The 14428-nt window shown below is 37.9% G+C and overlaps 1 protein-coding gene across 1 annotated transcript in view; it reads left to right on the top strand.

Moving 5' to 3' along the window:
* The window catches only part of EMB2730 (Ribonuclease II/R family protein), a 37770-nt gene extending 25317 nt beyond the window's left edge, over positions 1-12453 (top strand). The window contains exons 6-14 of the mRNA XM_077382890.1: positions 3067-3288; positions 3704-3886; positions 3964-4026; positions 4394-4500; positions 4582-4731; positions 4848-5007; positions 7308-7703; positions 8286-8510; positions 11933-12453. Coding sequence (XP_077239005.1) covers positions 3067-3288; positions 3704-3886; positions 3964-4026; positions 4394-4500; positions 4582-4731; positions 4848-5007; positions 7308-7703; positions 8286-8510; positions 11933-12058 — 1632 coding nt within the window. The 3' untranslated portion in view covers positions 12059-12453. The remainder of the gene's footprint in view (positions 1-3066; positions 3289-3703; positions 3887-3963; positions 4027-4393; positions 4501-4581; positions 4732-4847; positions 5008-7307; positions 7704-8285; positions 8511-11932) is intronic.
* The last annotated feature ends 1975 nt before the right edge of the window (positions 12454-14428 follow it).

Below are 14428 nucleotides of genomic sequence, written 5' to 3' on the forward strand. Positions count from 1 at the left end.
AAACTTCTCCTTCATCTTCATTGCCATTAATCTCAAGGATTGATTTACATTTTTTGACTAATCAAATAGAATTTTTTCAATTACACATACTTCATGAAAATATATATTAGAAGTCACTACAAAGTTCTAGATAATCGATTAGCCATATGATCAACAGAATTCAAAAATTTATGCAATAATCTAGCATTATCCCAATCAAAGTCAGTAGGAGTCGCAGCCTTGAGATCAATCAAGTATGATGATTCTTCCTCTTCTATCCGTTCAAAGGCTTTTTGGAATTTCAATGCGGCATCTAACATAGGTATGTTGAGTTCCATCTTGTTTGAATATCTAGGCAAAGAAGACTCTTAGATGTGATTTTCTCCTTCTCCACACATTCCTTAATTCTTTGGGTTATAGCAGGAGAACTCCTAATGTACCTCACTAACCCATGAATACTATTGATTGACTTCTTCGCCTCATTTAAACCATCATTCACAATTAAATTCAATATATGTGCACACCACCTCATGTGCAAAAACCCACCATCCAACATCAAACAATTATCTGAACTAGCATTTTTCTTAACAATTCTTCTTCTCAAAGATGTAATAGCAGTATCGTTGGAACTAGCATTATCCATATTTATTATGCACAATTTTTCAATACCCCAATCAATCATGCACGACTCCATTGCCCCTCTAATGGCATCACCTTGTGACTAGCAAGCACACAAAAATTGATTATTCATTTACGAAGTTTTCAATTTTTATCAATAAAGTGAGCGATGAGACACATGTAAGACATGTTTTGCAAAGAAGTCCATGTATCCGTAGTGAGGCAAATTCTTTCATTAGACAAAAAAACCCTTCAGTTTCTTCTTCTTGACAGCATATAAAGCTAAGCAATTTCTAGCCACCTTCAAACGAGAGACCAACTTGAACCTAGGTTGCATAACACTACAAAAATATCGAAAACCTTTGCGCTCCACAAATTTAAATGGCAACTCATCTATTATTATCATTATCGCAAGTGCATCTCTACATACATCTTAGTCAAATTTCAATGACAAGGCTACCATCTCTTTCTTTTTGTGTCACTGATTGCCAAGATAGAAGCTTTTGTCTCTTGTCTCTTTGTAGGGATACTTCTCACATTTTTGTAACTGTGTACGCACAGTACTAGTCCCATTAACACTACTGTGGACATATTCAACACCACAATAATTGCATCTCACCTTGGCCTTAGAAGACTTTGCTCCTTCCACTTTTAGTATTTTAGTATAATGATCCCACACATCAGATTTAAAAGGCTTTTTTTCACCTTTGATGCAGAGGTTTCTTGTGTAGGTTCGAGGCCAGGTTCGATAGCTGGATTGTTAGTATCTCCCATGCTTGACATCTAACAAGAAAATGAAGAATTCCCAAAGCTGCTGTTAGGAAGTAAAGACAAAATTAAAGAGCTGCATAGGTATTTTGCCACACATCGAAGGAATGACCTTACTCGCGAAATTCATCCGAACATTGATAACTCTACTTAGAGAGTAATAAACTAGAGGTCTCTTTCGAAATATATGCGAGGTGGAAGAATCACAACAGAAAAGTAACTAAGAGACCAAACCTAGACATCCCCTGAATGCTCGCAATAAAAAACATGAAACACAATCATCAAGAGACAATTCATGACTTTGTGTTTCTTCTTTTTTTTTCTCTGAAAAGCAACAAACACTTTTGTTTTTCTAATGAGGAATTGATATTGGTACAACCACATTCTGTCATATGCACAACCCTAACTTCCTTTGTATTTGAATAACTGTCAAATGTCAATTACAATTCCCAGAAGGCTCTCACAAGCCAATTAGAAGAAGGAAAAAGCATGTCATGACCAAACATTATTGTATTGATATCAATTCTTAAGGATATAAAATCAGTTAGAGTGAGATGATGAAGTATATGGGCTTAAAATTAAAGATGCATGGATCTGCAGTGGTATAAAATGAAGACAACAGGAATTGTGTTAAAACAAAGTCAATGAACTGTTTAATAATCAGATCCAAGAAATGAAATTCAGGTCAAGAGAGAGTAGCATGGAAATTGCGAAAATGATCAAAATATGATATAAAAAACGAGTCAGATCAAAACATGGCGAATTGAATTACAGGATACAAAAGGGAGGAAGAGATGGAGAATCATACCTTTTTCGTCAGCCAAATAGAGGCGCGGGATTGCGGAGAGCTGTCGGGATTTGGAGTTGTTGCCGGGGAAGTTGGGGTGGGTTGACGGAAAAGTGGTGGTGAAGTTGTGATTGCCGGATTCCGGCGTGATTGCCGAAATCAATGGAGGTTGGGGTAGATGGTGGTGTTGATCGGATTTGTTGGTAGTGGAGGAAGAGAGTGATTTGAGGGAAGTTGGGCTTGATGGTGGTGACCAAGGAGAAGTGGGAGATCGAGGTGGTTGGCTGGAGAAGGAGGTGGTCAGAATTAATGGATTTGGGTTCAATGAAGGAGAAGATGGTGGTCGGTGGAAGGGGTTTTAATGGAGGTCGGTCGTAGGGAGAAGGTGAGACAGTGAGGATGGGTTTGAGGAAGAGGGTAGCGTGGAGATGGTGGGGAACTGGGGATGAATGAGCGCGGTCAGAGCTCCGACCAAGTTGCCGGAGAAGGGGCTCTCTCTCTCTCTCTCTCTCTCTCTCTCTCTCTCTCTCTCTCTCTCTCAGAAAAAAATGAAGAGACCCGTCTCTATCCCTAATCGATGGCTTATAAAGGGGATGATATATTCCAACCCCCACCCCTCTTTTTTCTTCTCTTGGACAGCCCCTCTAAGTACTTATGACTATTCTTTTACACTTCTAAGGGGTGGTCTAAGGGGAACGGGTGAATGTATCATTACTTTTGGATACACAATTTTTTATTGTATTCAAACTTTATTAAACTCAATCATCTATCATTTGTTCAAAACTCATTTTGTAAGCTTGATCTTTTTTTTCCTGAATGGCAAAGCTTGATCTTAAATGACATTGTGCTCTGAATTTTTGTTCATTCGAGTGTTTATATTTATTAAATGTAATGCTACTCATTTATGAAATTAGGTGGATGAACTCCTACGTAGGAAACGTACAAAAGAGGCCTCTGAAAAAGAACTTGAGGAATTTGTCAAATTACTGATGTCTGCAAAGGCAATGCCTCCCCACTCTAAACCCCCCAAATGCTCATGGACAACGGAAGAAAAGGTCCGACACCGAATTGAAGCTCTCGATGCTTATGCTATTGATGCATGCAAGAATGATGATCAAAAGAAAACTGCCGGGATGGTAAGTAGTAGTATCCATCTATGCATGTGAGTTTGTTTTTGGTTAGGTATAGGCTTTTTCCTGTTATTATTTGGATGGCCAAAGATAGTTATTGAGCAGTTGTGGTGAATCACTTCTAGAAGGCATATTGGCATCTGAAGCAAAACATTTTTGGAGAAGCTTCTAGAGTCCTAAAAGCATGGTTTTAAATTTTGGCTGAAATACCGAAATTTCCACTGAAATTTTGGATTTCGGCTGGGACCGAAACCAAATCTGTACCAAAATTTCAAAAATTTCGGCCGATTTACACTGAAATTACCGAAATTTCAATTTTGGCTGAGGCCGAAACCGAAATCTCAAACCTTGGCTAAAAGCTATTCGCAGATTTGCCTAAATCAACTGAATAAGTAACTTCTCTCTACTGTTTAATCGATAGATTCTCAAGGCCATGGGGCTGCCAAAGATGTCATCTGCCGCAGTAAATCTCCTTATAGATGTTGGATATTTCCCAGTTCACGTCAATCTTGATCTGTTGAAATTCAACATTCGTACTGAATATCCCGATGATATTCTGTTGGCTGCTGAAAACCTTTTATTGCTCTCTCCTGATCCAGACAAGGTAGATTTTATTTTCCATTTTAAGTTTTGGAATTCTTATTGCCAGATTTTCATATGGTGCTACTTACATTTCATCAGACGAACCGGAAAGATCTTACTTTCCTGAAGGTCTATGCGATTGATGTTGATGAAGCTGATGAGGTAATGTCAAGTTGTCGTACTCGTTCATGCCCCAAATTATTGGACAGATTTATGGGCCGTTTAGATACGTGAATTTTATAATCCAAGATTGTAAAATCCTGGATTTTACACGCTAAAACCAAGAGTTTTAAGCTAAAATCAGGATTTTACAAGATTGAATGGTAACACACCTTATTTACACATTTAAAATCCAGGTTTTAGGATTTAAAATCTAGGTTTTAGCTTGTAAATCCAGGATTTTACAATCCAGGATTATAAAATCCATTTTTCCCAAAACGGCCCCATAATGTTTTCTGAAATTTCTATAGAATCCTTCTTGTATTCTAATCATTCTAACTATAAGTTCTAATCATTCATGACCATACAGCTCGATGATGCGCTGAGTGCAATGAGGCTTCAGGATGGCCGAATCAGAGTCTGGATACATGTTGCCGATCCTACTTCCTTAGTTCAACCTCAAAGCATACTTGACAGGTATTTTAATTATTCCGTAGAATGAAAGTAGAGTTTGTAATTTGATAATATTATATTCTTGATATTGCCTCTGATTTGTAGAGAGGCAATGAGAAGAGGAACCTCTGTTTTCTTGCCCACAGCCACCTTCCCTATGTTCCCTGAAAAACTTGCCATGAAAGGAATGAGCTTGAAGCAAGGAAAAGTTTGTAATGCTGTCAGTGTATCTGTTCTACTCCATCCCGATGGAAGGCAAGTTGTGAATATCATGTTTGCCTTTATTTGTTTTGAAGTTTATCTTTTCGATGTTATACGAGAAAAATATTTCCCTAATATGGTTGGTTTTACTCCTTACGTGGGGTTTATAGCATAGCAGAGTACAGTGTGGATAACTCAATTATCAGACCCACATATATGTTGACATACGAGAGTGCATCCGAGTTGCTTCATTTGAACCTGGAAGAGGAGGCTGAACTAAGAATTCTTTCTGATGCTGCTGCTCTCCGGTTACAATGGCGTCGCCAACAGGTTGGATTCTAGTCTCCATGTACAAGATTTAAATGTTTCTATATAATTTAATTTTTTTTTTCAGCAAATGGTCTTATCATCCAGGCTTTACTTAGGTTTTTTAAAGAACTCCATGAAGGGTTGGTTAAAGTTTTGCTTTTTTCAATAATGAGTTCAGAGAAATTATAGAAGAATAAGCTATCAACCAATGACAAGTTTGTTCACTCCAAAAAGCGCCACAGACATTTAATAAATTTCTGTTAAATTTATCCCCCGCCCGTTAGAAAGCGCGGAAATGCACTCATCAGAGAGAGCAGCAAGTGCATTTCTCCATAATCGGGAAATAGCCTATTTTGCCTGTGAGGCAGGCCCGGCAGCTTTCTACACCTATTTTTAAGAGAGATCCATCTGTTGTGCGTTGTCTTCTTGTGAGAGGAAAATGCATATTTCTAAGTTATCTATAGTTATATACATCTAATCTACTCATGTGAGACATCTAAATATTCTTGCAGATATATACAGTGGTTATCTATCATCTTGAATTGTGGGATTGGCAGAACCACATGCCCTGCCAATAATTTTGTCCATGATCATTCATGTGCATCTGTAATGTATGCTGTGAACATAGAAATACAATCCATTCTTCCTCTTCACTGCAGCACATGGCTTCGACAACTCCATCAACATAGAACTATTTTTAATGTTCATAAACACAACTTGAACAAACAAACATATGGATTTTCTCATCTTTTCATCATCAGCTGCTCTCTATCTCCTCTAGATTGCAAACGTACTTGGTAGCAGTTGTCGACTTTGCTGGTGTAGAGCATAAACATCTAGGTACCATCCTCCTTGTAGATCTTTGAATATTTCTCTCACAGTCGAGGAAAGCATTAATACTTAAGATGTGCTAAAAGATAAATTTACCCTTGCAAACATGTGTTTTCGCCACAGAAAAGAAGAGAATCAGCCGATTCCCTATTCATTCATTGCAAAGTGGCGAGAAGGGTGTGGTTTTTCGTTGTTAATTTTCTTTATTGTTTCATGGGTGTTTTCAGCAACCATTTAAGAGCTTTTTGAGATTGGCATGTCTGGTCCTTTGGGGAAAGTGGTGAGACCCTCTGGAAGATCACTCTAAGAAAGTTTTTAAAATGCTTTGATCAGCCTGATTGGGGATTGTTTCATTTCCTTTAATAAATTCATGATACCATTCGGAAAAGAAAAGATCATTCTGTATGTGGTCGTTTGGGGCTTCTGGAATGGAAGGAATGAGTGGAGAGGAGAGGATTTTTTATGGAAAGATCTCTGTGGTGTATGGCTCATGAAATTAAATTATATCTCATTCAATGTGAAATTGGGAGGAAATAGTCTTGAGGTTTGGGTTTATCTGTGAGGGCTATACACTGTCATTGGAAGGACATTGCTTGGAGTCATTCGGGTGCAATGAAGTAGTGGCTAGGTGGGTTCCTCTGCCACCTAATTACCTCAAGTTAAACTTTGATGGCAGATCCAGTGATTTGGGACCTGCTAGCATTAGTGAAGTGTTTAGAGATGATCTAAGGGCGGTTCTTAAACCTTTGTCTAATTCAATCGGCATCAAGGACTCCAAAGAGGGGGAAGCATATCCGGTCTCCGTATCTTCAGAGTGGATATTTCCTATCATCTTTTGGTTGAAGGCAACTCCTACATTAATTTTACGTTATCACTTTCGAGAGATTGAGATAGCGGATGGGATTTAGGGGGAGGGAATTGAAATGGTCTTTTATTTAGCGTGATGATATTTTCACCCCCACTTCAGTACGCATTCGCCCCCCTTTTAACTTGATTTGACGTCAAAAAGCGTTAAAGTTGCCCACTGTTCACGTTACAAGGGGGACGAATGCGTACTGTAGAGGGGGTGAAAATATCATCTCCCTTTATTTATTGGCCTCTCACTGCCTCCTTGTTTGTGTAATGCTGTTTTTCCTTTTTCTTTTTTGTTGCCTTTTCTGTTTTATGGGACATCAGCCTCTTTTCTTTATATTTCTCCTTCTCTTTATTATAGACTTTCTGTATCTCTCAAAAATGACAACAGATGTTTTGTCTCATGCACCCTTTAGTTTATGTCTTTGTTTCTTCCAGCATACTTTAGTCAATGCACATTTCCTCCATATATAAGCTTGTGAAATATCTCTCCTATATGAAGATTTTGAGTGGGTCTCTTTCAAATATTCAATGTTAATTTGTCTAACATTTCTTCCATCACACAATTTAGCTATTTTATATGGATATAAGTCTGAGGGGAATAAGCTAGGAAAATTGATAACTTTTGAACTTCTCAGGGTGCAATTGATACATCCATGATAGAGGCACGAGTCAAGGTGACAAATCCAGATGATCCAGAGCCTTCCATCAATCTGTATGTTGAAAATCAGGCAGACCCTGCAATGCGGCTTGTCACTGAAATGATGATACTCTGTGGGGAGGCTATAGCCACTTTTGGTTCGTGCAACAATATCCCTTTACCCTACAGAGGGCAACCCCAATCAAACATTTCTCTCTTTGCATTTGATCATCTTCCTGAAGGACCTGTCAGGAGCTCCGCTTATGTTAAAATAATGCGCGCAGCAGAAATGGATTTCAGGAAACCGATACGCCATGGAGTTCTCGGAGTTCCTGGTTATGTTCAGTTTACATCTCCTATCCGTCGATATATGGATCTTCTTGCTCACTATCAGGTGTAGTTTTCAATTGGTTCACTGTGTCACCATCAAGGTTTTAAATTTCGGTTTCGGACATATCCGAAACCGAAATTTCGGCCGAAATTTGGTAAAAAAAAAAAGACAAATTTCAAAGTTCTGCCGAAATTTTGGAAAAAAATATAAAAATTACAATTTCCCGAAATTTGGGACTTTGGCTGAAATTTTGGTTTCGGGTGATTTTGGTTTCAGTCCCAGTTCCCAACCAAAATCCGAAATTTCGGTATTTCTGCCCAAATTTAAAACCATGGTCGCTATATGCTGAAGCACCAATGGGCTTCCTTGAAGCATCATGATTTTATGCTTAATTCAAAAGCATTTAATATTATTTTGTACTCTTTCATTTCAAAAAAATTTATACATAAGCATTTAATAGTGCGCAAAACTAAAAATGTTCAGAGATCTCCGAGAAGGGGAATTAAAATGTCTGGTGAAAGAAACTTTGGTTCCGACATGTCAAAACAGTGCTTCACTGTAATAATATTGTTTTCAAATTTATCATGATTTGCAGCAGAATTCTTGCAGTTGGAGTTTTTGAACTTTTATGCTTATGTTTTACAGGTGACAGCTTTTCTGAGAGGAGATCCTCTGCCTTTCTCTCCCGGTCATTTGGAGGGGATGGCATCACTGCTAAATATGCATGTTAGAGTGGCTAAAAGGCTCTGCAACACCAGTCTGCGGTATTGGTTATTGGAGTATCTGAGAAGACAACCCAAGGAAAAGAAGTTCCGTGCCTTGATTCTTAGATTTATCAAAGATCGGATGGCAGCATTACTTTTAGTGGAGGTAAGCAGTTCACATAATGTCATAGCTAGGTGTAATTTTATCATTATCTGCTGTTATATATGTGCTGCATTCCAGATCACTAGATGATCCAATTCTATCTTCACCTGCCGATGTTATAGATGCATTCCACAAATTAATGAAGAATTTTGAAAACTTGGTCCAGTCATAAAATTAACTCCTTTTTTATTACATAGGGTATCCCCACCCCAATTTTTAGGGCTGGATTATTCCATACGTATGCACGCAATCACCCGTAAACCACGCACATCGGGTAAGCCCGGGGGGATTCGAACTTTCGTCAATGGGGAGCATACCCATAAAAGTCAATCCTATGAAGAAAGACTTGAAAAAGTCCCTTCAAGTGCTCCAGTTTTCATGTTAGTGCTGCTTCATTCAATCCAGTTGCAGCTTTCTCTAAGTGTCAATTTTCAATCCATTCTTCCTCTCACTGACTCTATCATGAGTCCTTTAATTTCTCAATGAAGCAGATTACTGTGCCTAGTCAGATCTGATTGTGGCCACTGCTTCTTTCTTTTTTTTTTTTGCAAAGCAACCTCCCTTTGTTTCCTCTCGTGAGCCTCTTTAAGGCCCCTACATCTATTCCTTTTTTTTTTGGTAGTCAAGTCGGGGTTAGACAGGATCCCAATCAGATATATTAAAGATTGGCATAGAATTACGATCAAAATCAGTTCTCAACATGCAAAACGAACATTGCCTAAGCAAATCAGGAAGGATAGAAGATAGAGGAATTTAGACACTATCATAGGGGAAGTAATTTTTGGATAGAAGGTATGGAGCCCCATAAGCTTATTGGAAAGTATGCGAAAACTTCCAGTGAAAACTGGTCATGAGATTCTTAATATCAGCTACAATGCTAAGGGCTTTCTAAGTGCAAGAGTATTTTCTATTAATGACATTAATTCAAGAAGACAATATATGAAACTATGGCTTCTTGGGAGTAAGCAAAAATATAAGCACCATTTTCATCTCTAAGAATGCCACCAATATGCCCAAAAACCATCCTCCAAAGAAGCATCAAAGTTCAGATTGATTGTATTAGATCGTGGCTTGATCCAACTGCAATACTTGATATCCTTTTGGATAGGATTAATGGCACAATGCAAATTCTTCAAACGAGCATCATTAAGGTATATGGTACTTCAGAATACTTTGCGGATTTGAATATGAGAAAGAATTTTTAAAGTATCAGGTGCTTATGGGAAGTCTTCTTATAAAAAATAGAGGACTTCCTTTCATTCCATTTATGAAATATGAAGGGGATAAAGGATATGCAAATGACTGGTAATTTTCCCCTTTCCCATGAATTTATAGAGAATCTATTGACCTTCCATAGTGATCTTTTTAAATGATTTTCTTCTAATATGGAATCTCCACACGATTGAGCTCCAGATCGAAGCAGAGAAACTTCATCTGAAGAATAAGTCATCCACTGATTCCGGATCAGAATGACATAGAAGATAAGTGGTATCAATATTGGGATCCCATTTTGTAATACGATCTTTCGTATTAAGTCTGCATTGAATGACTTGTCAAGCCCAAAAGGATTGGCATGCAATGTTGCCCTTGAACCAGATAAGAGGGAACCATTTAAAATGAGGCTACTTGATGTGAAGAGACTTCAAATTAGATTTTTGAGAAAAAATACCGGCAAAGGTCATAGCCCATACCAGAGTCTTTAGAATCAGCAATGCAAAATTGCATCGCTAAGATATGCTTTAATATCCTGCATACTCTTTTTAGAACAAATCCATATTCCAGTTACCGTTAGCCATGAGATTGCTGATAGGGGAGTCTTTGAGGAAGCATAGATCATGGGTATTGTGACTCTTAAACTGATCGCGTAGGCTGCCCAATGGGTGCTGAGGATCTTTCCAAAAGTTAGTCTTTTGGACATCCCCAAGAGATAACAAATATGTGGTTTGGAAAATTCACGCTTTTAGAATGCTTTATCATCCCTCGAGGCTGAGTATGATAACTTCAGATCCTATATTGACTTGCCTTTGATGCATTTAGCATTGACCATTCATTCTAGATAGATGACCTTCCATTGATGAGAAACCAAGCATGGCGAGTTGGACCAACTCTATTCCAATCTAAAATTCAATGAAGTCCCAAACCTCCTTTAGGTCAGAAAACAGCACTCAAAGTAATTTGACAGGTTCTTTTCGAAAGGAAGGGACCTGACCATAGGAAATCTCAAAATATTTTTCCAATCTTGTTGATCATGTGTATTCTTTGGAATTTGGAATGTAGAAGACCAGTAGTGATGCAGGCTATTTAATACGGATTTGATAATTTCCAGTCTCCCCAGTTATGATAAGAATTTTGCCTCCCACTGATAAAAAAAAATAAAATTTCGCCTCCCTACATCTATTCATTGTTTGGTTATGCTGGTATAAATTTCAATTTTTGTAACCAGTCCAAAAACCCTTTATTTTTGTTTGAAAAGATAACTAATATTACTAGAAGAAAAGAATTACAAAGGGGGCATAGGTCCAAAAACCCCTTTCTTTCATGATTTAATAAAAAATATATATTTATGTTTTTTAACTGGCACGGTTTCCATGACAATAAGTAACCAAAATATTTCTCTGCGTAATGCCTGAACACCATTGGTACGGGGTTTAAGTTACTACATAACTCGGAAATTTTGCTCATGCAATTTAAAGATATGTTTTATGACTGTTATTCTTAGAACCTTAAAATGTTTGACTTGGTTTGACAACCCAAGGGCAGGACCCCTACATCCGGTTGCCCAAATTTTATTTTATTTATTTATTTATTTTGAATGGCTGCCCAAATTTTATTGTTAATGATAGCTTTAAAAGAAAAAATAATCTTAAAAGACTTCAAGACTCAAAAAGGAAGAAGTCCAGAAAATCTTTTTTCCCCCTTCCTGTGTAACAACGCTAGAACCTACCTAAATATGGAATTCGATCAAAATGGCTTTAAAACCTTGCCTTTCCCTGTCTTTCCTAAATTTTCCGCTTCAGCATCAAACACTACCATCAACCCCTCTCTGCTCCAATCCAAACTTGACTAAACCCTTCTCCACTAGTTTCTTTGTCCAGAAACAACCCATCTGGATTCCTGAGAAAACCATGAACAGCTGCAAATACAACTCCAATGCCAACCCCGGGCATTAGGTCCAGAAAACCGTGGTAAATCAGATTAATGTATTTTCTACTTTAGATGAGATCAGGAGAGAAAAGCACACAAATAGACTGAGATGATGTATTTTTAATGAAAAAAATGCCCTTATCTTTTAATAAAATGACAAAGACATCCCTACTTTATCATTCTTGACAATATTAGGATAGCTGTTTGGAACTTTCGTTTGAGTTCCAAACTTACTGTTGTTTTTCTCGTAAGCAATTGGATTAACGGGTACTCATTTGCAGGTAGGGATTCAAGCGTCTGCTTTGGTTTCAGTAGGAACACAAATAGGAGATGAAATAGAAGTTAGAGTGGAAGAAGCTCATCCGCGTGATGATATACTCTTTCTCAAAGAAGTTTACAGAACTTGAGACCTGATTCTTTTCTATAATTTTAGTATCATGAAGACATCGTCCTCGGCCTTCTCAAGCATATCAGGGTTAAGCAGTTGGTAACTTATCTGGATTGATCAGATGCATTTGCTGCTACTTTTGACTGTGGATTAATCAACATAAAACAAAGGAGACAAAGCGACGAACCATAAGCAATTCCAACACTAGCTGTTGAATTTCCCCATCTCTTTTCAATGACATCCTTGTAGAAAGCAGTTGACAGTTCTTCGGAACTGCTGACTTGAATGTAATTTTCATGATCTACAAATTTTTGTAAAGTGGATGAAAGCATAGAAAATATATTTTCTGAAGGCCCAGTGTCTCTGTACTTGGAGAAATGCAAAATTGAAATCAAGATCTTACACCATTATTTATATTGCATTGTATACAGGAAACAGTAGAGATAGACATGGAAAATTTACCAAATAAGTCAAGAACACCGAACCTAGCAAAGGGAAGTTCTCTTGTGATTTGGGAGCACCAGGTACACTTTTTTACGGCTATACTAAATTCAAATTGATGTTAGTAGCGGATAATGCTCCGTTGTATAGTGAATGCACCAAATATTCAGTGTTTTAGTAGTTCAATCACTGGCCTTGCATCCTTGGATACTGTACTGGATTGAACTGGATTGATGGTTTAGGCCCCCTTTAGATGCAATCACTGGTTCAGTGCATCAAGTTGTGTTCTTCGGCTTTCGCTTTCCCTACTTTTCAAAGTGGGCAAAACAGGTGGAATAGAGTGCAACAGAGTAGGGGTGTAAACGAGCCGAGCCGAGCTTGGCCAGGCTCTCGGCTCGGCTCGTTAAGCTCAAAAGCTCGGCTCGGGCTCGGTCAGGCTCGGCCAGGCTCGCGAGCCTTACCGAGCTCGGGTTATATTATGTTCACACTCCTCATCTTCCCTGGATAGCCCTACTAGTGTAATTTGACTACTTTTTTTACACTATGGGGGGTGGTCCTAGTAACAAATGGGGTTCCAAAAATGAAGTGACATATTTTGCTCCCACCTTTCACTCCCTGGACAACCCTTTTAATGTATAAATTAATATATAATATATATATATATTTAAATATATTAAATTCTTAACGAGCCTTAACTAGCCTTGCCGAGCCCAATTTAGGCTCGGCTCGGCTTGTTAAGGATTCGAGCCGAGCTCGAGCCGAGCCAAAATTGACACCCTTACAACAGAGCGACCACCCTTCATTCCGTGGAATCCAATTTTTACTGTTTTAGGTTATTGATTTAGGGAAACGGACAGCATGGGTGCCAAAGAACATCATTCCGTGATTTATTTTATTTTTTACAGCCTTTCCCTTCTCCAAAATGCAAAGAACTGCTGAAGCCATGCGGAGAAAGGTTCAAAGGTTAAAGAATGCAACCTAAGGTTCGTCCCCTTTTTTTTCCGGCCGTTTTTGTTAGCATTGAACCCAGCTTCCAAAGCTCCAGTAAACCCGAAGAAGGCCGGCACCAACCAACCAATTAGCAGAAACTTCGGAGACAGGTTTTTATTCCAAAGAACACTTTTGTTTGCTAGCCATAGCACAAACCGAGCTAGATGTGTCGTCGACCACAGAAGTGAGTCACGCTTAGCCAATTCACCCGGCGCTAGGGACAAGGCTCATAGTTTGTCTTGATTCTCATTCTAGATTCAAAAATCGGAATGCATTTTTTAGTGCTTCTAGCAACACAGCAAACTCACGTTTAAGAATGATTTTTTTTTTCCCTTTTCGGAAAATGATGTTTGACTATGACAAACGAATCTATTTTTATTTTTATTTTTATTTTTATTTTATTTTATTTTATTTTATTTTATTTTATTTTATTTTTGGTGATGTACGCGGATCAAATCAATCAAATGTCGGTCCCTCTATAATGTATATATAATGTATTAGTACAACATAATGAAGCACAAGAATTGCTAAAATGTCATGGTTCTTATTCTCTTCACTTTTAACTATAACATAAATATTATTACAAGTTCATATCATCTCACAGGGAACTGAGGTAGTCCTCACTCTTTATGGCCACATCTCATCTCTCTACAACATTGTGGTTCACTTGTATTGGATGTAGGAATCACTTTCTCCATTCTGACATGACGTCTTCGCTCTCGTCATTCACAATCAAGTCTTTATGACCAAAGCATATGAATTCTCTATTCTTCGTGTAGAGGGCCGTTTGGATGCATGGATTTTATAATCCAAGATTGTAAAATACTGGATTTTACATAGCTAAAACCAGCATTTTAAATCATAAAACATTGATTTAAAATGCGTCAATAAGGTGTGTTACCAATCAATCTTGTAAAATCTAGGTCTTAGCTTATTGCAATCATGGATTATAAAATCC

Source organism: Tasmannia lanceolata, unplaced genomic scaffold, assembly GCF_043159265.1.
Source record: "Tasmannia lanceolata isolate RefF3 unplaced genomic scaffold, GAP_Taslan_0.1 ptg000006l, whole genome shotgun sequence".
Classification (NCBI taxonomy): Eukaryota; Viridiplantae; Streptophyta; class Magnoliopsida; order Canellales; family Winteraceae; genus Tasmannia; species Tasmannia lanceolata.